This window comes from Rhamphochromis sp. 'chilingali' (assembly GCF_963969265.1).
Source record: "Rhamphochromis sp. 'chilingali' genome assembly, chromosome: 3".
In the NCBI taxonomy this organism is placed as follows: domain Eukaryota; kingdom Metazoa; phylum Chordata; class Actinopteri; order Cichliformes; family Cichlidae; genus Rhamphochromis; species Rhamphochromis sp. 'chilingali'.
In genome coordinates, this window is record NC_137931.1 from 40,975,666 (window position 1) to 41,002,969 (window position 27,304).

Consider the following 27,304-nt stretch of genomic DNA (forward strand, 5'->3'; position numbering starts at 1 on the left):
TTTTTACATTTTCATTAACTTTGAATAGTCAGCTACTCATTCACAAGTCTGCTCCAGAACCATTTCACCTGTTTACCTGTTTCTCAGGTATACAGTTTCCAGATTTCTGTCCAGAGACCTGCTTTTAGAAAATCTCTGACCTGAATTCATAGCTTATTTCAAACCTCTGCATACAGTTTGTTTGTAGATTATTCACTGCTTTGAAGCGCAGTTGTTTTAGAATTTCTTATCGTGACTATTTTTATTTGGTTTTAAATGGGCTCAGTCCAGAGTGTGTTTGCTAATTTCAATTTAGTCTTCATTGTTTGAGGATTAGGCCTTTTTTAAATGGTTATAATATGAAGGTTAGTCATCTGGGGCACTCTGATTAAACATTTGCACCAAAACTTGCTTGGCAGGTTGTGTTGACATAATCTGACGAAACTGGCAAAGACTAAAACCAAACTTATTTTTCTTACTCTATATTTTTATTTTAGTTTAGATTTCTAAGTACACTATGTGTTTTCCGCTTGTTTTCTGTTTAGTTGGCCTTAGCTTAGGTTTAGTATTAGTATTAGTATTAGTATTAGTAATAGTAATCTTTGTTTTGCACGTGCTGCAGGTCCCATAGCTCCACACAGTATGGAACTATGAGGAAACAATATACTCCATATAAAGATTTTTGATTCATTTTGAATTATTCTAAAGTTTATAACTTGGGCATGCTTAAAATACTTATAGCGTGCAGGGTCTTTACAACATAATTCAAATTCAATTCAAATGTTTATGATTTGTTGCTCCTTTCCTATACAATACACAGAAGTTAGGCTACTCTATATAATACAGCCTGCACCTTTAAAAAAGTATAGTGTACTAACGCTGTAAGATGGGAAATGGTGTTTGTTTTTTATAACCAAGAAATTGCACATTGCTTAAATTTGCGTGGGCTCTCTCCAGGTATTCCACAGGACAAAGGCATGCGCTTAAGGGCGTCAGGTTAAATGGTGAATCTAAATTGCCCAAATGTAAATGAAGTTTTTGACTGAATTTTGACTGTCTGTCTCTCTTTAGCCCTCGTTAGCCCTGCCTAGAACTGGCGACCCGTTAAGGGTGCACCACTACCAAGGTACAGGCAGTGAAACAATGGCGGGACACGTCAAGGTGTGATCTTGACGTATCACGCCTAATCTTTCGGTTAATCAGGAGCCATAACTTGATATCATCACGGTTTTTAGTAAAAATAGCACAGGCTTCTTTCAGATAGCATGAAACAGGTCCTGAGATTAGCCATCAACTTGTACTTTATTCTCAATCTTGTCAAAGTTTTTTGGTAATCTGATTCCATGAGAACGTTGCTGAGCTCAGTGTTGCATGAAAGATGACGTAGTAATAATCGTGTATTTTTTTTCTGTTGCTACAAAATGAACTGAGGACACGAAGTCACATTTTCAGATGCCAGCGCCACCAACAAAAACATGTTTTTGTCGATTTTAGGGCTGTTCCTCGTGTTGAAATAACTGTGCAAACACACAACACAAAGCAATGCAGGAAAAAAATAAGATTAAATAGCAGTTCCCGAATTTACGTTAAGGTTGGGCCTTGGCGTTACCTTAGCAGTGTTTACTCTGTGAATGTGTGATCTTTGATCTTTACAAAGTAACTCACTCTTAGCCATTATAGTTTAACATCAACAATCCAGCCTAAGGTTCATTTACGCAGGGCTCATACCTATACACTGTAAAAAAAAAAAAAGAAATATCCGTGAACATTACAGTGAAAAACAAAATTCAACATTACTGTTAAAAATAGTACAGAGTTACTGTAAATCAAGAAACATTAAGCTATGTAAAAATAATTTTTACTGCTAATATATGTTTTTATGTGAAAATATATTATTGATTTGTAAAAAGAAAAAAAGAAAGGAAAAAAAAGAAAACTTTTGCTCTACTTTTAACGCTACATATAAAGCCAGCCTCCATTCTGAAATCTGAAATCATAAGCTCTCAATTTCTACAGAAACAAGATGTTAAATATTATTTCTTTTAGTTCTTTTCAGAGAACAAAATGCAACTGTTTCCGTTTAAATATGGGTTCACCACCAACAATCCAACTTTTAGGCTTTGAACAGAGAGCAACAGCGAAATATGTCGCTGTGCCATCTTGATTCAGGCGAACTGAAGCACGCGGATAACATCCACGGCACTCAAGTCCCGAGGTCTGCCTCGACCTGACGCATAGTTACGTTTCTTTGAAGGTGCGTCATGTTACCTGGAAGGTTACGGTGTAGTTTCCGGTTTCTTAGTGAAGACTATTATCCGCAATGATGCACAAATGTTTCCAAGTTTGAATCATCATTTACAGCCCATCTGTCACGAAAGCACACTTTTCAGAGCGCAGTATTGGTGAAGTCATCTGTCCCAGTCTGTTGACGTTGGCCCTAAAGTGTGAGAGGCAGTTAGAAAGACAGACACAGATATTATAGTTATTACCTGAATATCCACCACCCAATGGATCTGTGGGGTATATGTAAAAAAAAAAAAAAAAGCGAGTAAAACAATCATCATTGCGTATCTACCGCAGCACCGACCTGTCAAAATAACCACAATGAGAACAAATCATAAGCTCCGGGTGGAGTGCCCAGACAGTGATGTAACACAAGTGTCAAATATCATGCAGGACCAAAATGATGTAAATTGACATGTTGATCAAAGTAAGACATGAATAAACACAACTAATGGGAAATTGTTAAGGAAAAGATTCGGACACAGTTGGGGAATAACATACAGTGTAAGATGGGGATTGAATAAATCTGAAAATGTATTCAATTTATTTATTAAGATAAACAAAAGGTGGAGGTGTCGTCAATAAAAAGGGCCCCGAAGTGCGTTATTTTTTGTCTCTGCTGGCTCTTGACCTGCATGTGTTTATAGCGAACACCCCGGGAGCTTTTTTGGTTTCTTCTTGGTATTTGTTGAACTTGCAAGTTCAATACACCAGCTGGCAGCCTGAATCCACATCCTATCAACATGAATAAATTTTGCAATGTCTTTAAAATTTGCAAATCCACAGCTCTCCACTTGAGTTCCTTTAGAAGTGAGTATTGTACTTAAGTTGTGTGTGTTTTTTTTTAAACCACATTTAGCGTGAATCACTGTTTATAGTGGTTGATTATGAATTCTTGTGTTCACAAAGGTGTTTAGATGATGGACACAAAAGTTGAAACCAAAAAAAAAAAAAAAAGAAGCAACAGCGAGTGCACCCAAGAGTCCTCGCCCTCACTGCAAATCTCTCTGATTTCTGGTAAGTGGCTGCACAGTTTATTGTACATTCATTTGACAAGAGAAGGGTGTAGAGGTTTTTTTGTAGGTGTGCCATCTTAAGTTTATTAGTTTATACATTTGTTGAAGTTAAGCACTGCATAAATATCACCATTTCAAGAGCTGATGAGATTCAAATATCTTGCCAGTGTTGGCCACACAGGTTCCTTTCTTTAGCTGTTTTGGGCCTTTTCTACATTTGACCACTGTTCAAAAGTTTTGGATGGACTTGGATGATATAGATTTGTCAGATTAGTTGTAAGTAGAGAGTTGGTTCAGACCAAAGCATTGCTGTCCCCTGGTGTTGCTTTTTTGTCCTACACTTGTCAAAAGTTTTGGCAGTTACACAAAGATGTTTCTATGATACAGTGAAGAACAATCACAAAGGCTTCATAAGTTTCAAAGATTTAATTTAACAAATATATATAAGTTTAGTTTTGGTAGTGCCAAAACATTTGGCCACTATTGTACTACAGCTTGATTGGCCTGACGTCCACAGACTGTAACATGGGCAGCAGTTTATCACGTTTGTTGGGCCAATTTCTTTAATTGTTGGATCTTTAAAATAAATACACAACACATTTTTTAATATACAAAACTGTTTAACCATTTCTCAGCACAGTGCAGCTGGAGAAATCAGTACTGCCAACTTTGTAAGAGTGTGGGATGGCTAGCACTCAGTTTCATCATCAGTATTATGTGTTTTTCCATTTTTCTTTTTCCTTGTTTGGATGGAAAACTAAAGCAATGCAAATAAAATACTTGTATGTGACTTTTTTTAAAGTCTTCAAGGGACTCTCTGCAGTCCTGTGAAAAACTGATCACATCCCATAATCAGTAACTTGCTAAATGTGGAATCACCTTTAGCAGCAATAACTTGTTTTCTGTGTGACTTTATCAGTCACTCAAATTATTTTGGAAGAATTCTGGCCCACTCTTATTCATTTGCATTGCACAGCTGTCCTAAGGCTTTTGAGACAAAACTTCAGTCGGGTTCAGGTCTGGACTTTGGACCATTACAACACCTTGATTGTTTTCTTATTGCATGAGCCAACATCTAGCTGTCAGACAAATGGCCTCCAAAATACTTTGGTATGCAGAGGAGTACATGGTCGACTCATTTTCTGTAGTGTGTCCAGGTCCCAGTGGCTGCAAAACAAACCTAAACCATCACCCCTCTACCACCATGTTTGACAGTTATGGTATGAGGCGTTTTTCCTGATATGCTGTGATTTGTTTTCATTGTGCATGGTGAAATATCTCCACTTTGTTCCAGAAGTCTTGTGGTTTGTTCAGGTGCAGATAAGCCGTGCTGGCAGTTATTTCTGGTAAGAGGAGGGTTTCTCCTTCCTTTCCAAACAAGTCATTCTTGCTGTTTTCTATTTGTACAATCATGAACTTGAACATGTAACTTAAGGGTGAATTTGCTGGCAGCTGTCTTGAATGTTTTCAATTTGTGAATAATCTCTCTGTACAATGAAGGACTTGTTGCATTTGATTACCGGCACCTGCCTGTTACTTACCCTCTTTATTCCTATGGAAGCGGTAAGGATGTACTTGGTTTTTCATTTTCATATGTCTGTAAATTAAACGTCAGAAACCTCAAAAACTATGACATAATTTATAACCTTAAAAACACAACATATTAAAAGTCGAATTATAATAAGAAGGTAAATGAATGTAAAGTATCCACAGGGAGACTTTTCCCAGTACTAACCGCATCGCCTCCTCTCGGTACGCGCAACTGCGTAGCGGGCAGTCACGTGACCGTGTCAGCGGCTCCGCTCCGTGCACATTGTCTCTCGTCATCTTGGCGCACCACCCTGGTTTGGGCAGGGAAACCTACCTACTCTCATCACCGCAATCTCAAAAAGGAGGGCGATAGTATCAAACGATGGGGAACAGGGACGATGAATACGACTTCTTGTTTAAAGGTAAGCGGAACCGCTGCCGCTTCTGGACGGGTTCAGTGTCAGTTAGCATGCTAGCTGCGGTACCGCCGGGTAGAAAATCAGCTGGTGGTGGCTGCTAACTGTAGCTAACCCGAGATCCCCCCCCCTTTTTTTTTTTTTTTACATTTTATTTTATTATTATTATTTTATTTTACAATTGAAGCGTCGCTTCCTCTAATTAAACCCATATTTACCGTTACTTTAGGTGCGGTGCTGTTTCTTTTGTACCGAGGTTTACAGCTAGCAGTTTGGGCTTTTCTAGAAAGTAGGGCGTGTGGCGCTGCAAGCTAGTGGCTAGTCAGACGGATGGTGCCATTACTTCTGCATTAATTAAACTTTACTGGCATGGAAGAGAAGTTTTCCTTTGCGGTGGCCACACGTAGCCGTCTGCTATTTAAGCAGGGGCTCCAGCAATGGTCTGCTTTCTTTAGACTGCCTCCTAAACTCAGATGAAATGATTAAGAAAACAGGATTCCTCTTTGTGCCCCCCCCCAAAAAAAAACCCAAACAAACAAAAAAACAAAACAAAACTGGAGCCTGAGGGAGGAAACTCGCTCCCAGTGAAAGCAAAGAGGAGGAAACTCCAGTAGAGCCCTGTTTTGCTCCCAGGTGTTTTCCAAACATCAAAAGCCAGCATATTTTCATACCAAACAAATACCAAGCCCTGATCATATGATCCATTTACTCCTAGGATTACAGTTATGTTGATTAGGTTTCATTGTCAGAATGGGACCACAATAGGTGGCATCCTTATTTCCTCCCTTGTGATACTAACCTGAGATGAAACACTATGAATGGCCAAGTAGCTATCTCTTAAAAATATCAAATCAAAGTAAGGCGGTCTAGAGAAGCCATTGGATACTGATTGTAAGATACTGATGACTCGTTACGACACAGCAATAAGAGGCGTTGAGAAACTGATGAGTCAGATTTCCCATAGAGCAGGATATTGGCAACTTCTAATAGCCTCATTCCCAAAAGGGCAAAGTCTGATAGCTAGAGATAGAAAGCAACAGTTCAGCACTTTCAGCATGGCTGTAAATTCTGTAGTAAAATCTGTAATCCTGCAGCTAAAAATGAGTCTGTTTAAATTAAGTGTAAAAACAAAGTAGAAATCCAGTCACTGGTCACAGACCCGCCTATGGGACACTATTAAAAGTACAATTTCCTTGAGTGCTTTTCATTTAAAGTCTAAATATAATTTTTGTATTGTTTCTAGTTGTACTAATCGGAGACTCTGGAGTAGGGAAAAGTAACCTGCTGTCCCGTTTCACAAGAAATGAGTTCAACCTGGAGAGCAAGAGCACCATCGGGGTGGAGTTCGCCACCCGAAGCATTCAGGTGGACGGCAAAACGATAAAGGCTCAGATCTGGGACACAGCTGGCCAGGAGCGCTACAGAGCCATCACCTCAGCGTGAGTATTTTCAGTTTGTCTGAACTAGCTTACACGATCGTGCTGTATTGACAGTATTTTAATCGTTCCGTTTATGCTGGTTCACTTAGGTATTATCGCGGTGCGGTAGGAGCTCTCCTAGTCTACGATATCGCAAAGCACCTGACATATGAGAACGTTGAACGTTGGTTGAAGGAGCTGAGGGACCACGCTGATAACAACATTGTCATAATGCTGGTTGGAAACAAGAGCGACCTCCGACACCTCAGGGCCGTGCCCACTGATGAGGCCCGAGCATTCGCAGGTAAATCGCACTGAGACACAATTATGCCAAACAGTCTGCGCTCAGTGTGATTTTGTGCATATCTCAAGTGTCGAACGTCTCTTCTCGTATTAGAAAAGAACACACTCTCATTTATTGAGACGTCAGCATTGGACTCCACGAATGTAGAGGAGGCATTCAAGAACATTTTAACAGGTAGGAATGCACACAGAATTTTTATTTTGAAATCTGATAAAAGGCATCTACCAAAATCATAATACTGGTAGTGACCAGTTCATGTAATTTCATCAAATGTTTCAGTATAGATTTTGTCACTGTGAAATGATTTTTGATGTCCCCAACATTCGTTATTAGTTGAATATGTTGATGATAAACAAGTATGGGTAACTACATTAACTATTGTTAAAATAAGTCATGTTATGCTCAATATTTTGACCACGATTTTTAAGGTTAGTAAGTTCGTTTCATTCTTAGTGAAGGACTTTTTTACAACTTGAATGTTGCAGTCATTGTATGTGCAGTATTATACATGTTAACATCTGTATGATGACATGTAGATGCACTTTATATTATAGCTTCCCAGTGTGCTTTTTTTCTGAAAAATTGATTATTTGACTGCTGTAAATGCAGTGAATTAATGTTAATGTTAAGCCAACTGAAGCATAAAAAAGCCACCCAACTCAAGCCAATGGTAGTGTTTTGCATCAACAAGGTGATTCTCAATGAGCTTTATCTGAAAACTTGGCGTAGCTTAGCACGCTGTGCAGCATATCCTTAAAACAACAGGGGAAACTGGACAAATGAAGGACAAAATAAGACGTGGCACGTCTATCAGTATCTTAAAGTCATGGCGAAAATAGAGAGAAAAGGCTGGTGTTTGCCAAGTTACACAAGAATGGGACTGAAAAATAATGCCAAGAGGCCTGATGGAGTGATTAATCCAAATTTGAAATCCAAAGTTTATATTGCCATCATTTTGTCTGGAGGAACTCGGGAGAGAGGTACAACAGAGAGTGTCTACAACCATCTATAAAACATGGTGGACGCTCTGTCATGGTTTGGAGCTGCATTTCAGCTAGTGGTGTTGGAGATCTTGTCAAAATTAATGAATACAGAAAAGAACGGTTAGATTTTGAATAAGCCAAATCTGAGCAACGGCTTCATTTGTCAGTGATCCCAAACACACTGTCAATCCAGTAAAGGCATACCTGAGAAGAAAAACGCACAACAGAACACTGTAAGGTAAGGACTGGCCTCCTAAGAGCCCAGACTTGAACATTATTGAAGGAGTGTGGGATCATCTTGTCAGGGAATGGGGAAAAAAAGACATCCATTATCTAAAGAAAAGCTTTTAATGTTCTCCAGGAAGCCTGGAGAACTATTCCTGAAGACTGTGCTGTCAGTTTCCTTGTAAAATGTAAAGAAATGATGGCGAATCAAGACTTTTTTCTGACAGTAATGTATGTTAGTTGCATGCCAGATAGAAGCAGGAAAAAAGACATTACATTTATATAACTACTGTACACACTTTAACATGTATTAATTCTGGGGATTTAGGCATGGGTTGTAATTAATATTTACTTAAATTTGGTACATTTTAAATGCACTCATATTTAGATTAGTTTGATCAGTAAGTGTAACTTACATGCTACTGTTAAATATTTATTTATTTAATAACACATTTAGCGTTCTTTACACCCACTGGTTAAAAATAGAGGACTGAGAGAGAAACAAACCCCACCTCAGGGTGACAAACTAGTGTATTCCTTGGGCTGATCCCTGGATAAATGGGAGGGTTACATCAGGAAGGGCATCTGGCATAAAAATCTGTGCCAGATCAAAACATGTGGCGACTCCTCTGGGAAATGCACGAGCAGCTGATAGTACCTTTTTATATTTAATCTGCACAGCCAGTTAAATAAATAAGAACATTAAAATTTAAATGATGAACATTGCAAAAGTGTAATTTTTTTTCCTCTTTCTCAAATTTGTCTGCAGAAATCTATCGCATCGTGTCACAGAAGCAGATAGCAGACAGATCTGCACACGACGAGTCTCCAGGCAACAATGTCGTAGATATAAGTGTCCCGCCAACCACTGACGGGCAGAAGGGCAACAAACTCCAGTGCTGCCAGAGCCTGTGACGCTCTGTCCAATGACACTCATCCTCTCCTCCACATTCACCTCCACATCACATCACCTGTGCACTTTTTCCCCCCGTAGCTCTGCTCACGGCCAACTCCCTCACCACTTTAGCCTCTTTTCTTTTTTTTAAATCTTTTTTTTAACCTTTACTTTTGTTTTATAAAGTACTTTTGAAGTCACTTGTGCTCTTCTTTTCTGCCATGAAAGAAACATTTCAGAAGCCTTTATGTCACTCAGTCAGTCTGCGTGAAGGTTCCTGTTATCCAGGAGCAAGGCAGTCTTTGCTGTCTTACTGATGCCTGTAAAGTTGTTTGAACTGAAACACTGTCCTCTAAAGGGAGGTTGTGAGATACATTTCAATGGTTTACCACTAGATGGTGCTGTGTAAATAAACTACAGTCAGTTACTCCAACCAGGTGAAGCAGTATTGTGCTATTTGACAGTGTGGCTCTTACATCCTTCTTACATCATGCCAAAAAATATCCTCATTATGTATTTATTGAAGAAGATTTGGCTGAAGTCATCATTGTTTTACTTTCAGTTTAAGAACTGTGTAAATTTACAATAAAATCCTTGACTGAAGCAGTTTGTTAAATGGATATTTAACGTACTCTGACTTGTTTGGTTTTCGTTTGTTTGTGTTTTTTGTTTTTGTTTTTTCTCATCAGAAATGTACTGAACTGCGTGGACAATTTTAAACTATTCCACACAAAAACAAACTGAAATATTGTCATTTTAATTCTAGCTCTGAAGTCACTTAGATAACTATTTTACATGTGTAAGTGTAAGGTAGGTGAAAAACATTAAAATGTTCAATGGACTGGTACTTACAGTGCTTTTCCTCTCTGACTTCTTTACTTCATGCTTTTAATCACTTTTTAGCTGGCACACTCTGACGTCTTTCCAGTAATTGGGATCTCAGTATCTGACCAAAGTAGCCTAATAAGCAGATGACCCGCTCAACCTCCTGAGCCCATAACTGCTTACATGTTAATGTCTCATTCTAAACTCTACTAATGTAAATATTTAAAACTTTGAATTACGCCTTTTTGAAGTTAGAAAACTGGGTTTTCGAATCTGAAAATACAGCTGCTAGTACAGAAATTTAAGTCGAATCGAATCTTTGATCATAAATTTGATTACTATGTTTTATTCTTGGACCCTGATAGAGTACAATTCAGTTTATATTGCCAAATAGCATCAGCAGGGTGCTTTATATTATAAGGCCCTACAATCAGACAACCCCCTCTTTGAGCAAGCACTTAGCAACAGTGGGAAGGAAAAACTTCACTTTAACAGGAAGACACATTCAGTAGAGCTAAGCTCAGTAAGGGGAGGTCATCCACCACAACTGTTTGGGGTTGAGGGCAACAAAATAAAAGACACATTGTGGAAGAGAGCAAGAGATTAATGATTAGATGCGGAGTGGTGTCTAAAGATATAGTGAAAAGGTGAGTGAAGAAGAAGCACTCAGTGTGAAACCCCCTAGCAGCCTAGCGTAGTTACGGGGGGTTCAGGGTCACCTGATCCAGGCTTCGCTATAAGCTTCAAAAAGGAAAGTTTTAAGCCTAATCTTAAAAGTAGAGAGTGTGTCTGTCTCCAGAATCCAAACTGGAAGCTGGTTCCACAGAACAGGGGCTTGAAAACTGAAGGCTCTGCCTCCCATTCTACTTTTAAATACTCTAGAAACCACAAGTAAACCAGCAGTCTGAGAGCAAAGTGCTCTTTTGGAGTGGTATGGTACCATGAGGGCCTGATTAAAGTGAGGTGAAGGATTTCATATTTGATTCTGGATTTAACAGGGAGCTAATGACAAGAAGGCAGTGTGGGAAAAACATGCTCTCTCTGTCTTACCCCTGTCAGCTCGCTTGCTGCAGAATTCTGAATCAACTAAATGGGCTTTTTAGGGAGGTTTTAACTTTTCCTTATCCATTTATACAATGGATCCATCTATACATATACTTTTTCCTTCTGACTGGCTACCGCTTGCAAACAAAAGACCTGAACAGCAGGTAGGTCGGCTCCTCTGTTCAGAGCCAGCTTTGTGCACTTGATGACTACATTAGGGGTATCATCAATACATGCAAAAAACTGGGGTTTTTTGTTTTTTTTACTTGAAACTAGTCATCTTTAGTATGAGCATCCACCAGTGTAACACTGCAAATACACTTACTGGGCACTGGGTAGGAACCTTTACCTTCAAAACTGCTTTCATTCTTCCTGCCATAGATTCAACAAGTTAATGCAGTTCTTCCTCAGAGATTTGTGGCCATACATCCATATCTCCTGTTCCACCACATCCTAAAGGTGCTCTATTGGATTGCGATGTGGTGACTATATAGCCCATTCGAGTGTAGTGAACTTATTGTTTGAGATGATCTAAGGTGTTGGACGCAGGCATTAGAAGAAGCATGAAGATTGTCAGCGGTGGGTTGTTGTAGGAAAATCTTCACCACCACCAGTCATCTGATCTGTCAGCACAAGGCAGGATGAATCCATACTTTCATGCTGTTTGTGCCAAATTTTCACCCTGCCACTCATGCGTCACAGCAGAAGTGGAGCCTTATCGGACCAGGCAACGTTTTTCTAATTCTCTATTGTCCCATTTTGGTGAGCCCATGTGAATTGTAGCCTCAGTTTCCTGTTTTCAGTTGCCAGGCGTGCCACCTGGTGTGGTCTTCTGCTGATGTAGCCCAGCTTCAAGGTTCCCGTGCCTTCCACTATCCTCTTCTGCATACCTCGGTTGTAGGGAGTGCTTGAGTTACAGTTTCCTTCCTATCAGCTCAGAGCAGTCTGGTCATTCTCCTCTGACCTCTGGCATCAACAAAACATTTTCACCCAGAGAACTGCTGCTCACTGGATATTTTCTCATTTTCATGCCATTCTTTCTTTGGGAAAAACCCCAGTACATCAGCACTCAGACCAGCCTGTCTGGCGCCAACAACTACATCATACTCAGAGTCACCAAAATCTAATTTCTTCCACGTTTTGATGTTCAGTTTGAACATCAGCAGTTATCACCATGTCTAAATGCATAAAGTTTATGACATGTGACTGACAGCTCAAGATTTGTACCTAATGAAGAGGCCAGAGAGCGTATATGACAGGATATAAAGAAGCCCCCCTTTAATATTTTAAAAATACATTGCCATTTTTTACTTGAGTATATCCTCTGTAGCTCTTTTGTATCTGGTCACCATCTAGATCATTTAACTTGGAGCAGCACACCAAGATTTACATCTCTAGAATGCAACTGCTGTCACTGAGAGCAAGGCAGGCAAGTAGGAAGGCAGAAGAAACACCTTTTAACATTGCTTTGACTCCTAATAATAACCTGTGAAAAACATTTTTCCTTCCTGGAGAGCAGACCCTCTGCACAAAAACAGCATATTTTGAACTTCTGTTACTCTAAGCTGCTTATGCCGCATGCAGCGGACAGGAAGCAGATACTGAGTGAGTCTCCACGGATACCATAGAAGGACTTGACATTAGCGTTTGTTTTTTTTTCCATTAGGATTAGCAAGCTCACTGAGCTGAGTTTCAAAACAGACTTAATGACATGTCATCGTCACTGCACTAGACGGACTTGTAAACATCCATTATAACTACACTATATAACATATATGACAATTCCTTACCAACACTACACAAGTGCAGACAAACTGTCACTGACAAATTCATGATCACATAATTTATGATTATGTTTTATTTGCTTTGCAAACATTTCTTGGCTGATTGCAGGTACCAGTACATTGATGAAGACATCCCTTCACCCCACAGCACACCATAAACATTGTAGTATTTAACAATATTAAAAAAAAAATAATACTGAGGAATAGCAACATAAATTGCAGATGAAACAAAAAAAACCCAACATGCCCAGTTCACAAATGTGTTATAACGCAACATTATTAACATTTGCGTGTTCATTTGTTTGAGTAACAACAAAGAAATTTAAAAAAATCCCTTTCTATATTTGCTTTCGCGACTCAAATTTGTCTTAAACGTGTCATGACACGTTTAAGACAAACATTTTAGACTCTCTTTTTACGTTTCTCTAAAAACACTGTCAGAAATTCTTAGTAGCCAAAAAAGGAGAAGTGTTGCATAGTTTGATGCAACTCTGCAGAGACTCCCAATACAGGAAATAAGTTTGCATTGCATCAAAAAAAAAATCAGTTATTTCTTGCACATCGTACAAACAGATTCCAGTACTTTCTCGGGTAAACACACGGATGACCAAATTTATCATAAGCCTGCAAGGCAGACGAGCACACCGCAGTACTGCAGGGTGTAATCCTTTGTTCTTAAAAACACAAACAAATATTTATCTGGGGCAGAACGCGGATCAAACGAGCAGGAGTGAAATGTACCAAAGGGAACTGGTAATGTAAACAAGGAAATGACTCGTTACTGGTAATGCAGCACTGTGAGAAAAGGGAGGAAAACACAAGCATATGTCAACATTCCTCCTGAAAACAGACATCTTTACATGACTAACGCTTCACCACCTACTTAACTGGTAACCTCATTTTGGGTTTACCACATTTATGTAGCATTAACAAAGGACAGGAGGGGAAAATATACGATGCTTGCTGGAAACTAATAATTTCACTGATCTGATTTGTCTGCTGAATGTTACCACAAGCCCTTTCTAAAAACACATTTCTCTCTGATAAATTTTACATCACCACACACCACATCATGTTAATAAATTACTATTCAAGCCTGACTGATTTAAAGGTAAATATTTAAATAATTAACCAAGAATGATAGATTTTGCCCATTTACTAAATGCAGAAGCATTCATTAAATGGAACTAAATCAAAAGGCATCGCACAGTTTGATCACCATGACGGCGTCATGCATCAACAATTCCTTTCTTGGAATTATAATCAAAAATCCACCAAACAGGTCGTCGTCAGGTTAGTTTTAAACTTATATCGCTTTAAACACCCCCTTTAAGGGGACGAATTCTTTTAATTGCAACCCATTAAAAGACAAATCTATAAATAAAAATGATTAAAGTATTTCAGACCAATACTAAGCTGAATTGGCTTCATTAGATCCACTGAATTAAATTATTTTTTTAGTAGTACATGTAATGTTGGGAGGGTTTTTTTAAATCTACAAGCTTGTCTCCCTGTGGACAGCCTACAGCATGCGTTAAAAAGCAATTAGACATCTCCCTGTAACCTAAATTAAGCATAGAGAAGAAACAATGTTTCACATTACAAAAACTGGACCATCATATGACCCGGAAATCTGAATACCAGGCACACGCTGTAGTTTGTAATCAACTTCAGCTATCTCCCAACTCTACCAACACAGCCAGTTCCAGGCGAGTCTGGTCAGTAACATCAAAATGCTGGCGGTTACCTTTAGGGTTTACCAGCACTAAAATCCCAGATTAAGAAAGTTTATCATCACATTAGACCAAATGCTTAATCGTAACTTAAACAACAGCAGGAATTCTCTGACTGTTATGATCATGAAAAAAGAAAAAAGGAAAACACCAAAAATGAATAACAAGCAACACCGATAACGCTTTTGTACACTGCCCCAGCCACCACACCAATACTCGTGATGGAGTTTCTATCCATCTATATAAATATAAATACCTACTTGTTACATATTGATAGTACAAGAACCTCTATGAGGACACTGTTAAACCCTACTTCAGTAGGAATAGGAAAGTCATTCGTTCTTAAGTGGTTTAAAAAATGATTTTAGAATACAATAAGAGTAAAAAAAAATATTAACAGTGCTGCTTGCATGCATAACTGTGCACGTTGGTAGAACTGTCTTCGTGTACTGCGAAAACCTCGATGTCCACAGTGTTTTATTGCAGAAGTCTCTGCTTTACAAATGTTATGCAGCCGCCTGGTCTCGGATGAGATGATGTAAAAGCTGCGAGTTAAAAGATTCCACTCAGATGACATATCCAGATGTGACTATGAAATAAAAATTAAAGATCAAAGCTTTTTATCTTCAAACTACAGACTAATATGTGATTATACAACGAGATCCTCAGTGGGCAGAGAAGAGAAGCCCCAAGTAGGTAAGTGCGTGCCCACGTAACACACGATTAAAAGGCGTATGTAGCAGTTGCTTTTATCATCGCAATACACAATGAGTAGATGTGCTATACCTGACCATCGATGGGTTGTTAAACCAAGCAGGACAATCATTCAATTTCACAGTCCTCTTTAACAAGTTTACTCGATCCATCTTGTTTTATGCTGTCAGTTTTAGCCAGTCATGTTGTCACATCTGTGATGATGAGACAGCTCGGCTCCATTTCTGCATGCTTCCACCACTTTCACCGTTCCTCAGTGCCTTTGCATAAACTTGGTCAACACCTGACACGAGGAAAGGCAGATTCCTTTAAAATGTGCTAATTCCTGCACCCATGTGAGGATTATAAAATGCAATGTGAAAAAATATGAGCCCATGGTGCAAAGAAAAAAAGAAAAAGAAAAAAAAAGCGACACACACAAAAAAAATCCCCACAGGTGTTTCTTCAAAGTCAAAACTGTGGGCAGGATGCATCGGGAATCAGCCCTCATACGTAAAAGATGTAATAATCATCGACTATCTCCGTTTGGTCTCATACGATGCTCTCACTGGCCGATTTTTTCATCAGTTTATTAGAGAGCAAGGAATGCTGGGAAGAGTTCGACTCCTTGGCTTCGGGAATGAGCAGACGTACTTTCTGGTTTGTTCTCCTCCACTCAGAGTACAGCTGACAGTGGTAGCGGAATGATACCTGAAGAAAACCGAAGTGCAGCATTATACATCAACCTTTCCGAGTGAAAATGTCTGCTTTACAGTAATAATGGATGGGAATTCTTTTTTTTTTTTTTTACCAAAGTCCAAAGGACGTAGATGGTGAAGAGGGCAATGGTGAGGGCAATGAGGCCCACAGCCTGCAGCCAGCTCCTCAGCTGAAGATGATCCTGAGCGCCCCTCAGGCAAAGCCAGCCAGAAATAGCTGCTAGAGGAGTGATAAACAGGAAGCACACCATGTCACAGAACAGTGTTCTCTTCTCATTACGGGGGCCGGGATCTCGCAGCCACTGTGGGGTAAGACGTAAGAGGGAAGAAAAACAGAAAGAAGTCAGACTGTGGCAGAAACCAGGTAAAAAGAAAGAAGCTAATGAAGAGAAAAGACATTCTGCATTAACAAAGAAGCAAGCAAGCAGAGAGATGTAAAACAAGAAAAAGACGGATAAAAAGCACCATCACACTTTCATACATACACACTCATTCACAACCAGCAGCCCAACCACGATGAATAAAAAGGATGAGAAGAAGGATTGTTGCAGACAAGGCAAAGGGCATTGACCTTTGTTACCTCTGTGAGGGGCCTCGGTCGGCGCTCGATGCTGAACTCCGTGTGGCAAAGCTCACAATAGCTGGTGTTGGAGGACGACAGCCACTTCTCTAAGCAGCTCTTGTGCACTGTACCCAAAGTGCCTGTGCAGTCGCATGGAGACAGGAGACCCTCGCTGCTGCCTCCTTCATGGCAAATACGGCAAATGGGACCATCACTGAGATAAAAAATATACAGAGATTTTTATAAATGGCAGGCATCGTCTGCATGAAACACAGCAAAAATGTTTTACCATTCTATCCCAAAGAGAATAATAATAATATTCAATGGGTGTGTAGTGAAGAAATGTGAAAAAACCCCCACAAAAAACAAGAAAAATGGAGAAGTGCGTTGTCTGAAATAGTGTTAATACAAGGCATAATCACAAGTTTAGCAACTATAGCAAAAATATATATATATATGTATATGTATATATATATATATATATTTTTTTTTTTTTTTTTTTTCCTATCTCTGGAGAAGCTGCCATCACAATACAATCCCATTCAAAGTTTACCTGTGGAACATCTTACAGCAATAACAGTAATATTCTTAAAGTACCTTTGTGCACTCATTGGTTTGAGCACAGAGGACAGCAACCGTCCATCTATGGCTGTGACCTGGGTGACGTAGAGCGCCTGGCACCCGTCACCGCCCGCTTCCTCCACGCTCTTCCACAGGCCTGTGTTGCTGGCACAGTCACACAGAGAGCCAGGGAGGTGGCAGCACCCGCCGGTCGTCATTGTTACAGGGTCCATTCGCTGGCAGCACGAATGGACTGGAGGGTGTGAAGGGTTGGAGGTGAGGGGAGGCTGGGGGAGTGCCAGGCACAAACTGCTCCTGTTTTTCTCTAGTGGCTCTGCAGAGAAACAGACACACACAGACAATGCATTATCGTTTTTTAAAAAATGTCTGTGGTGGAGAGATAGCAAGTAATTTTACTCCAACTTAATATACTAGAGAAACCCAGGTTTACTCTGCAAATGCTCAAACTAAATAAATGGATCAAGGAGACAAGTTTGAGTGATGTTTTAAGTAAGTTTTTTTTGTGTGCTATAGTGTGCACTTGTCCATTAATACTTTAGTGTCCAGATTAGGCTCGTCGGAGGGAAGTTCTGGGTTTGGAAAAGGAACTTCTGGAAATCAGCTACAGTACAATGCCTGCACTATCATGATGAGTCATTTTATGTTTGCTATATTATGCTTACAGTCCATCTGTTTTTATTGACCTTCATGTTCATGTTCATGTTCATGACTAGCAAACAACATGGTATTACAGTTTTGCAATAACCCAACTCACCACTTCCCTCTTAATGTTTCTAGTACTGTCAGGGAAGTCGGTAACTGGGTTACTAACCAGATAACTGATCAAACAGACACTGACGTATAGCATTTTTTATATATAAAAATGTGATAGTAGACCAGAGTTTGTTCGTCATTTGGCTCACTGCAGTACTGTGACAGAGTTACTTAAATGTCTGTAGTCTGTTTCACAAATAATTAATTTCCTACCACGTGGGAACGGCTAAAATTATCCAGAAAAGACGTTCCGTCTTTTAGAAGAAAGCTGTCCGTTTGGAGGTGGGCCAGTTTGCCCAAAAGCAGCTGCTAATCCATTATAAAACCAAGTGTGAGGTCAGTGACAGTGAATGTGATGTGCAGCAGCCTGATAAACAGCTGTCTTAACCCAGATAACCCTTAACAACATTTTTTCTTGCTGTCTCAAAAATGTATCCTATTCTGTACAAATGAATTAGAACACAATAAGCAAAATTGAAATACACTGATTACAAGCAATAAAATAAGAAACAATAATTTTAAAGTAGCATGTCTGATATATATGGAACTTTAATGGGGATTTGGGGGGAATATTCACTGAAAATACTTATCAACTTACTTTTAAAGAACTACTGAGCTACTAGTCTGTTGTTTATGTGGGTTAACACTGGGCTAGTGTTGATAATAAAACCTCTTTAGCACTGTACATACCCTTGGTAAACTACAGCATTTATACGCAAACCCAGTATACTCTTCCATGTCCAACACTTGTTTTTCAAGAGGAGATTTGACATGACAGCCAGTGCAGAAATGTTTGTGTCTGTTTATGAGATTTTGCTGTTCAATCAAACAAGAATTTAGACAACATCTGGCAATGAATGCTGTTTCTAACCCTCGCAACTGAGAAAAGATGATTCAACTTAAGTCAAGCATCTCACTGTTTAAATAGAAGTTAGACAACAAAGCCCTTTTATGATTATTTATAGCTCGTTGTAGTTGAGTCACAATCTTATGCACTTTGATTTGTTAAATCCTGAATTAACAGAGCCAGATGATGAACAGCTTTGTGAAGCCGAAGAGCATTTTTTCCCTATTGCTGCTTGGTGTTATTGTTTATGCATACGGAGATTTGGAGGGGGTACGTCAGGGGTGATTAAGAGGTACAATCCCTGACCTAAATAAACAAAGAGGTAACCCCAAATTAAGGCAACCGCTGACTCTATTAAGCTATTGTTTTCCGAGTCTTTTAAATATCAGCTGTGTGTATGGATTCGTCAGCTGGGGAACATCAATGCAGGGATTTTGTCAAGATCAAACAAAAATTACACGTTTGAATGAATGATTAATGATGGGTTTCTTACAATGATAAACCCTCATACATTAATATGCAGTTAGCTTTCGAACTGGGGCATTTTCCTTCACTGTGGCTCTGTTACAGGAACTAACCGCTGCAGACAGATGTGGGAATTTGAACCAGACTATTGTCTGGATCAGAGTTGAATTATGATACTGTACAACTGCGCGGCAACTCAAATTAGCTGTGTGTATCTCTGCTGTTCTTTACACACGAATAACTACTATCCAACTTCGTCACAGTGAAAATGTCGTTATAAAGAAGCATTTTCTAATCAGTTTCACTTTCACGGCAGCTGTGTTGTTTGCTAGCTGTCAGCGAAGTGCTAGCCATCCGCTTGGTGGAAAAAAGCAACAAATAAAAGCTAACAGCTACTCACCCGTGACTACTTCTTCTTCTCTTTCTTCTTGGTGATGTTTTAGTCCTGTTGTCCGAAAAAGCTCGCATTTCCTTCTCTATTCATGTTTAATAACTATGTATGAGTGAACAGCACAGGCGGCTAACGATGAAGGCTGCTCAGTGTAAGGCTACACCAGCTAGCAGTTCTCAACTGATAACAGTCAGGCCAGGCTTCCGCTTTCCCTGGGCTTTAAATACAACCCAGAGGGTCATCATCATCATCAGCTGCCTGCGTCTGCGGTGAAGAAACAGGGCGTCTCAGAGCACAAACAAATCCCGAAGACGGCTATAAATGTGGCCGCAAACAGCAGCGTGCCAAAGGGAGGGGCCCCAACAGGAAACATGACAGGCTCAATGAGACCGGAAAACTTCACAATTCAAAACCATTAACCCACACTGTTTAACACATCTGCATTTTTAAATTAGTTTTTATTTCACTTTAAGTTTTGTTTCGCTTCAGTCAGTGACATAGTGGCTTTCCTCGGTTTAGTTTATAACAGTTTAAACGGCCTTATTTATGTTTGAACTTCAGCTGTGAGCAGAATGTGAAGAAACATCCACTGTGACTTCTCTCTCTAAACATCTATGTACTGTGTTGAAGAGATCTGTACTAAAGTTGGGCCTGGGCTGTATTTCAGTGTAATACCAGTTTGTACCACGAGATGGTGCAGCGAGAAAACGTAACCTTAAACATGCAAATAATTAAATCACATCATTTATGATACTGTGCAAAAATCTCGATTCGCCCTTCATTTCTTTGTTTGCTTCCATAAAGTCAAACTGAAAACTGTTGATCTTGAGCAACTCATTTTTCCTTTTCTCTGCCTTGCACCCATTTTCAGAGGAGTGTTTTTTGCTTGGTGAACTGCTTACAACTGACCTATGTAACATTCACGCATAAAAAAAATGCTTTAAACTCAAGGGATGAACCAGTGTCATGTCTATACGTAACATGACAACTTAGCAAAGAAATAATTTTAAGTTTATGTTGAGACACGTTGTTACTAAGAGCCTATTTAAAGCTCTTTGTAACAACTAAGATTCTATTTTAATCTACAAAAAGTCCCAAAGATACCAATTGGACAGATATAAAATAGTATTTATGCACCAAGAAGGTGATCCTATTAGCCAAAAAATTAGCACATCTCAGTACTGTACGTACTGAACCTTGAACTTTTTGAGGAAACTGGACAAGTGGAGAACAGAAAAATGTCACAAAGGTAATGGATGCATACACTTAGAAAAACAGTGTCAGATTTTGATAGACTGTGGCCTGTAGAACTATGTCTGAAGACTACTTAAAGAAACTACAAGAAAGCTTGCCTCAGAGTTCACACTGTGTTGAAGAACGAAGGTGGCCAATTAATGACTCTGAAGCTCATTGGAAGTTTTCTTTCTTTAGCCTAATATTTTCATTTAAAATATATTTTTCCCAGCTAAAATGACATACATCCCACCAAATTGCATAGTGATTCAACACATATTGTGGTCTATAATAGCCACAACTATTAATAGACTATGTCTTTAAACTAACATATGTAACCAAAGTCATTAACCCAAGCAGGAGTAGAACAAATTCATGATCATAGTGTCTGTTTGAATCAATGACTGTATAATAGAGGTGCAATGGCCTCATTTAAAATCCAACAGAGCAGCTTTCCAGCTACTGAGGAAAAACCTGAAACCTTTTACACCAGTAACACCCTCAGATGCACCTGAAAACCCTAGGTGCTTTTCAAAAAGTTAACCTATGTACTTGAGGTCAAGGTCATTGAGATTCCAATTTGTCCGAGATGTTTATCAGATGTACTCATAGGATGAATTTGAAAACCTTATGTCATCTCGCTCTTGAGTTATAATGCTCACAAACCTTGTCGTCAATGCCACCTGCTTTCTCATAGTAGTGTATTCTCAGAATTGGCACTTCTTGTTTTAAATGTGCTTTGTAGACAGAAAGGCCTGCCCTGAATGTGCACTGAGATGTTACATGTAGTAAACTATCCTAATTTTATCGCTTTAACCTTATTTATACATTTCTAATAATTTTGAATACAACCTAAAAAAGTAGGTTTGTATCCCAAATGCCTAAGAAACCCATCTGTCAATTATTAAAACAACCCAGCTTAAGGTATGAGTAAACTGAGTAAGGGATACCAAAATAACTGTCTGCTGTATGGTCATATGGACAGGTTTTAGTTATGAGTCAGTATTTTCTGGTGTAATGCAAAAGTAGGAAAAAAGATTATATATACTCAGATTAAATTCACATTTAAATGTATGAGATGCTTTCTTATGAACACCTAATGCATGACAGCACCTCAACCAGATGGGTGGAAATATTTTTTTCCACCCAAGTATGAAAACAAAATTTGCATTTCTGATTTTCACTTCCATTTTTTCAAGTAAAACCCATTAATGTTGCTGAAGTGAAAGCAGTATGTGGGGAGTATTTATTTATTGGTTTTCCACAGATAATGTTCTGAGTTTACAAACTTTTATCAATTCCTGTTCAACAGTTAGGATTAATGACAGCAATGGCTTATTCGGTACAGAAATGTTACAATTTCAACTTCATTTTTCCTTTTCTGTCAGCATTGTTTTCCTTACAGGTAGCAAAATGCTACCTGATGAAAATTTTATGCCATTCTGAAATATAAGGTTCCACTGAAATAACTGGACTCTAGTGCAAAAAACCCCAATCTAATTCTGAAATTAAAGTTTGACATCATACACCACAACTTATAACAATGAATCTCCTGTGGACCGTTACACATTTGTTGCAAATAGCCTGGACCTTTTAGCAATCACCTGCAAGCATAACATCCTTGAACACGGTGAAATGAGCTTCCCCAAAACTGATTCTGATAGTTTCCTTTGGTATGTTTGTGTACTAAACTAAAATTCATTCACTCACACACACAAAAACAAAAATGTGTCATGTGTTTCATGCTTGCCTATAATGAGTCAGTCATTCATAGCCAGTCTGGTCCCAAGCTCATGCTAATTTCATGCCAGAGTGGGCACACAGCACAAAAGAGGAAAATTAAAATTAAAGAGGCAACCAGAAACTCTTGACAGACCACACATCAGCACTCCAAACGAACCTTCCTCTCATCTCCTCTTCTGCACCCACATTGCAAGACAGGCAGAATCAGGTCAACCCCACATGAAAATGAGACTCCACTATAGCAGATTAGGCTGAGAAAAGGAACCGAGTAAAAACACCTCTGAGCACTCATAAACAGGCCTACCGATCCCTCGCCACTCCTTCAGCAGGAGTGGGTCAATAGGATCATCACCTAGTGAATTAAAAAGAGATTGTAGTTAACAGCTTAACAATCGTCTTTCTTCTCAGTTTTCGTATTTTAGACAAGTTGTTTTGACACGGGACTCAGACGAACAAAGAAGAAAACAGCATAAAGGAATGTCAAATCTAAGAGTCTCTGTGTCAAACACTTCTGAACCCATGAGGGTAAGATGACAGCATCTGACAGTAGAAGGGAAAAGAGAAAACTCTGACACAAAGTCAACCAGAAAAAGAAAAAAGGAGGGTCACAGGCTTTGGCAGCAGGGGAGTTTGTTGCCCCTCTGCCCATCCATGGTTGGGGGGACACTTATGTCCACTACATTGTTGCCTGGAGAATCTTCGTGTGCAGATCTGTCTGATATTTGCTTCTGAGATACGATACGGTAGATTTCTAGGAAAGAAAACAATGGCATAAGAGGTCTAACAGTAGAGTACCTGGATGATTATTGAGTTGAGTTCACACTTTTTATTTTTTACCTGTGAGAATGCTCTTGAATGCTTCTTCTACGTTAGTGGAGTCCAAGGCTGAAGTTTCAATAAATGAAATAGTGTTCTTTTCTAAGGTTAAAAAAAGAAAGAAAAGGGATTTTTATTTTACAGCAATTGAACTGAATGTTAAGGAGCTACTTTGACTGCTCCAAAGCAAAACAAAGAACACTCAAAAATCCACCTGCAAATGCTCGGGCCTCATCAGTGGGCACGGCCCTGAGATGTCGAAGGTCGCTCTTGTTTCCAACCAGCATGATGACGATGTTGTTGTCAGCGTGGTCCCTCAGCTCCTTCAACCAGCGGTCCACATTCTCGTACGTCAGGTGCTTCGCAATATCATAAACTAGGAGAGCCCCGACTGCGCCCCGATAATACCTGATGAAGATAGTTGATAATGATGGCTTTATGGCATCTAACTTTTTAACATTAACATGGTTTAATATTAGTTTAAACCATAAATAGAAATTACAAGCCAAATGTATTTTCTTTTACACTTGTTTTGGTTATAATTGGTGACTAATAACAGTTTCATATAAAGACACTAAGGTTCACAATCATTTCCATCCCTACAGAAGTAAGGAGGACACACAAACAATACAAAGAAAACAACAGGACCTAATGATCCAATGGAGCAATGGCTTGCTGCTTTTGCTGAAAACAATAGTGCCACCAATCTGACACCACAAGACTCCAGCATCTCCAGCAGGATTTCTTGTATTGCATTTTATACCTTGTATTATTTTCACAACTTTTTATACATATAAATGTAACGGGTGTATTAAAAAAATCATTTATTTTTTGCTTTGTCAGTATCGTTTATGTACATATGTATGTATGTATGTGTATATATATATATATATATATATATATATATTTTCTGTATTTATATTTTTGGAGCTTTTATTTTGTTTGTGTGACCTTTGACTTCCCACAAAGTCATTTCGCTATTCTCCTCAGTCACCCAGAGGCCCTGCTGAGGAGAGGTGCGTGTACGCTAGTGTTCCCGGTTACACAGCGATTAAACACAGTTAAAGTAAACAAAAGTGATTCAAGGATTGCTTGTTCCCTTTATGCATTTCGTCTCACGGCTTTGTTGGATGTTTTAGTGTTAACTGTTGTTTCCCTGTCGAGTACAGCACTTTATTGTAACATGCTAATTTGCCGATCCCAGGTTAGGGCACAGGTGCATGCAGGTGATTTCTCATGTGGTCCGCTATTCTTCTCTCTCCCTTAAAACTGTGCATGCAGAAGCCCAGTTAAATTTGCTGTACCGAGTTGTTTTTATTTTGAACAGTTTTGGGAGAATAAACCTGCCCCAGCTGGCAAAGCGAGAGTTGACTCCTCTCATCATTCACACAACACAACGTAGGAACAAGGCAGTCAGAGTTTCAGGCCAGACCGGCTACATAAACAGCTGTTACAAAATGGTTCCTCTTGGGTGATTAATTCCTCCTGATAACAAAAGGAATTTGGACAATTAATTTATGTAAAACTGGCACCAGGTCTATTACCCTAAGGGGTTCAAACACGTACTACTCAGCCACAATTATTAGCAAAGACACATCTCATTATACATGTCTAAGTGTGTGAACATTACCCTATAAATAACCATTACTAACGTAACACCTTAAGTAATGCATACGACAAAACAAACTCACGCTGAGGTGATGGCTCTGTAGCGCTCCTGCCCAGCTGTGTCCCAGATTTGAGCTTTTATCGTCTTGCCGTCCACCTGAATGCTGCGGGTTGCAAACTCCACCCCGATGGTGCTCTTGCTCTCCAAGTTGAACTCATTTCTTGTGAAACGGGACAGCAGATTACTCTTCCCCACTCCAGAGTCTCCAATTAGTACAACTAGAATCAAAATACACACCAGACACATGAAAAAACAAAGCAAACAGTAGACCTGCTGTGTCAGTGGTCTACCATGGCTCACTTAAGGCTGCAGCATTCCCACCCCTGTTACGCTGCACAGCCAGCCCAGAGAAATTTTTTTATTTTATTTAAGCCAGTCAAACTCGCCACAGCAGAATGCCTGCCCCCATCTCACCATATCCCTAACCCTAACATCCTCCTCTGTCACACCAACCCTCTGCAACCTCCTCTGAGGTTTTTCTCTTTTTTTCCTCGCTGGCAGCTCCATACTCAACATCCACTATTTCTTCTCTGCACATCCAAATAATCTCAGACTTGCCAAGCTTTCTATCTAAATCCCTCTGATGTCCTCATTTCTAATCTTGTTCATTATGGTCTCACCCAATGAAAATTTTAGCATCTTCAGCTTTGCCTCCTCCAGCTCGACCTCCTGTCTACTTCTCATTATCACCATTTCCAAGCCATACATCACAGTAGGTCTCACTACCATCTTGTAAAGCTTTGTTTTCACTCTTGCTGCTGTCTTTCTGTCACAAATCACACCTGACACTGGTCTCCATCCACTCTACCCTGACTTGACCCCAGGTATTAAAACTTCTCTACCTTCACTACCTCAGCTACTTGCATGCTTACCTATTCACCTTTCTCCCTCTCATTCACAGAGGTATTCTGTCTTGCTTCTACTGACTTTCATTACTCTTCTCTCTTAGTTCATACAGTCACCTATCCAGGCTCTCTTCCAGCAGCCACGTACGCTTACTACAGATCACAGTATCGTCTGCAAACATGACATTTCACAGAGACTCCTCCCTGGCCTTATCTGTCAGTCTGTCCATCACCACTGCAAACAAGAAGAGGCTCAGGTGGATCAGACAATCCGATCCCACCGTGAACCCAGTGTCACCACTGGCTCACTGCCCTCATACATGTCCTGCACTTCCCTGCTACCTCTGACTTCCTCATAGAGTACCACAGTTCCTCTGTATCGTTTGTTTTCTCTAGATCCACAGAGACACAGTGAAGCACTCTCTGACCTTCTCTACACTTTTCAAAGAAGGCATCACATCTATAGTGCCATACCGCTGCTAACTTATCATCAGCTTTGTTCTTATCCTAGTTTCCACAACTGCTTCCCCTTTTCTTAATGATGTGGCTCATCAGCTTTAATATTTTTAACACTTAAAAAAAATCATTTTTTTCAACACTGACATTTTCAAACTGACGTTACGCTAGAATTTCACTTTGTTCATGCACACCACCTTCACTAATATAAGACATATTTTGTCTAATGTTAACGTGACGACAAACAAATCTGATGATGTCAGAGAGAATAAAATGACATTAATTATTCCTGTTAGGCATACTCAAGGTCGTTATCACCAAGTTATCCAGCTAATTGATTTACAGATCAAATATAATCAGAACATGGGTTCGTTTCAGTTAACTTCAAAGTAGGAACGTCGTTGTGATGTTAGCGGCTAGCTACTTAAACACACTTTAAGCAGCCTGACAGCTGCCGTGTCTAAACTTACTCACTGGGATAAGGTGTATCCTAAAGCTAGGGAATGCACATTTGTTCACTGAATTTCCAAACTCTACCTGCAGCAGCGTCAGTTTTTTCAGCAGGTATCGTTTCATCGTTTGCTACTTTGCTACCAGTGGAGCTAACTTTAGCATTACTGACTTCCTCAGTTGCTCCTGTTGTTACCGAGAGCCATATTAAAGACGACCGAGACGCTGACATCCATCCCCCTTCAGAGATAAACTTACCTTTGAACAGGTAGTCGTATTCATCGTCTCGGGCTCCCATTTTAGAAGACTTATTTTTTTAAACTTTAACACAAACAACAACAATAACAACAACAACAAGCTTCTCCACCAGCAGGTAACAACCAGCAGGCACCGCCTTCTAGGAAGAGGAAAGGCACGTGAGTTTTGCAACTTCGAGTTAGGCCAATTGAAAAGTTAATCTCATTTACTGACAGACAAATCCACCAATCACATGAGTTCTTTGAAGATGCTGGCCAATCATCGTGTACCTTGAAAACACGACTACCATCGCAGCCTTTGTTCTCCTAATTTGGATGCTCGGAGCCTTCAGAGCTCGTCGACGTACCCCCCCTCTCCCCCCCCCACACACACACACACTTTTTGAGG

At 39.6% G+C, this 27,304-nt stretch overlaps 3 protein-coding genes across 4 annotated transcripts; 1 reads left to right on the forward strand and 2 right to left on the reverse strand.

The window, feature by feature from the left end:
• The first annotated feature begins 5,064 nt into the window (after positions 1 to 5,064).
• LOC308393644 (ras-related protein Rab-11B) lies at positions 5,065 to 9,652 on the forward strand. The gene is made up of 5 exons (XM_080877586.1): positions 5,065 to 5,230; positions 6,468 to 6,663; positions 6,753 to 6,946; positions 7,040 to 7,120; positions 8,924 to 9,652. The coding sequence occupies exons 1-5, from the start codon at positions 5,191 to 5,193 to the stop codon at positions 9,067 to 9,069; spliced, it is 657 nt and encodes a 218-aa protein (XP_080733712.1). The 5' UTR covers positions 5,065 to 5,190; the 3' UTR covers positions 9,070 to 9,652.
• A 3,117-nt stretch (positions 9,653 to 12,769) lies between these two features.
• Positions 12,770 to 19,791, reverse strand: marchf2 (membrane-associated ring finger (C3HC4) 2). Of its 2 annotated transcripts, none has more exons than XM_080876865.1 (5): positions 19,457 to 19,791; positions 17,007 to 17,304; positions 16,428 to 16,623; positions 15,940 to 16,149; positions 12,770 to 15,839 (listed from the first exon to the last, which is right to left on the reverse strand). In XM_080876865.1, the coding sequence occupies exons 2-5, from the start codon at positions 17,201 to 17,203 to the stop codon at positions 15,681 to 15,683; spliced, it is 762 nt and encodes a 253-aa protein (XP_080732991.1). In that variant the 5' UTR covers positions 17,204 to 17,304; positions 19,457 to 19,791; the 3' UTR covers positions 12,770 to 15,680. The 2 variants fall into 2 exon arrangements, with proteins under 2 accessions (XP_080732991.1, XP_080732990.1); XM_080876864.1 differs by having other exon boundaries at positions 16,419 to 16,623.
• Positions 19,792 to 21,894: 2,103 nt separating this feature from the next.
• On the reverse strand, positions 21,895 to 27,076 carry LOC308393641 (ras-related protein Rab-11B-like). Its single transcript, XM_080877584.1, has 5 exons — positions 26,918 to 27,076; positions 24,931 to 25,126; positions 23,454 to 23,647; positions 23,261 to 23,341; positions 21,895 to 23,174 (listed from the first exon to the last, which is right to left on the reverse strand). The coding sequence occupies exons 1-5, from the start codon at positions 26,955 to 26,957 to the stop codon at positions 23,029 to 23,031; spliced, it is 657 nt and encodes a 218-aa protein (XP_080733710.1). The 5' UTR covers positions 26,958 to 27,076; the 3' UTR covers positions 21,895 to 23,028.
• Positions 27,077 to 27,304: the final 228 nt, after the last annotated feature.

Bases quoted from the DNA above. Each gene is read 5' to 3' on its own strand.
- LOC308393644 (XM_080877586.1), top strand. From the start codon at position 5,191: ATGGGGAACAGGGACGATGAATACGACTTCTTGTTTAAAG. The intron at 5,231-6,467 runs GTAAGCGGAACC...TATTGTTTCTAG, and splicing joins ATACGACTTCTTGTTTAAAG to TTGTACTAATCGGAGACTCT. The intron at 7,121-8,923 runs GTAGGAATGCAC...ATTTGTCTGCAG, and splicing joins ATTCAAGAACATTTTAACAG to AAATCTATCGCATCGTGTCA.
- marchf2 (XM_080876864.1), bottom strand. From the start codon at position 17,203: ATGGACCCTGTAACAATGACGACCGGCGGGTGCTGCCACCTCCCTGGC. The intron at 16,624-17,006 runs GTACTTTAAGAA...TTTTTATCTCAG, and splicing joins AAACCAATGAGTGCACAAAG to TGATGGTCCCATTTGCCGTA. The intron at 15,840-15,939 runs GTAAAAAAAAAA...GGTTTTCTTCAG, and splicing joins TCTACGTCCTTTGGACTTTG to GTATCATTCCGCTACCACTG.
- LOC308393641 (XM_080877584.1), bottom strand. From the start codon at position 26,957: ATGGGAGCCCGAGACGATGAATACGACTACCTGTTCAAAG. The intron at 25,127-26,917 runs GTAAGTTTATCT...TTTTGATTCTAG, and splicing joins ATACGACTACCTGTTCAAAG to TTGTACTAATTGGAGACTCT. The intron at 23,342-23,453 runs GTGGATTTTTGA...TTTTAACCTTAG, and splicing joins TGAGGCCCGAGCATTTGCAG to AAAAGAACACTATTTCATTT.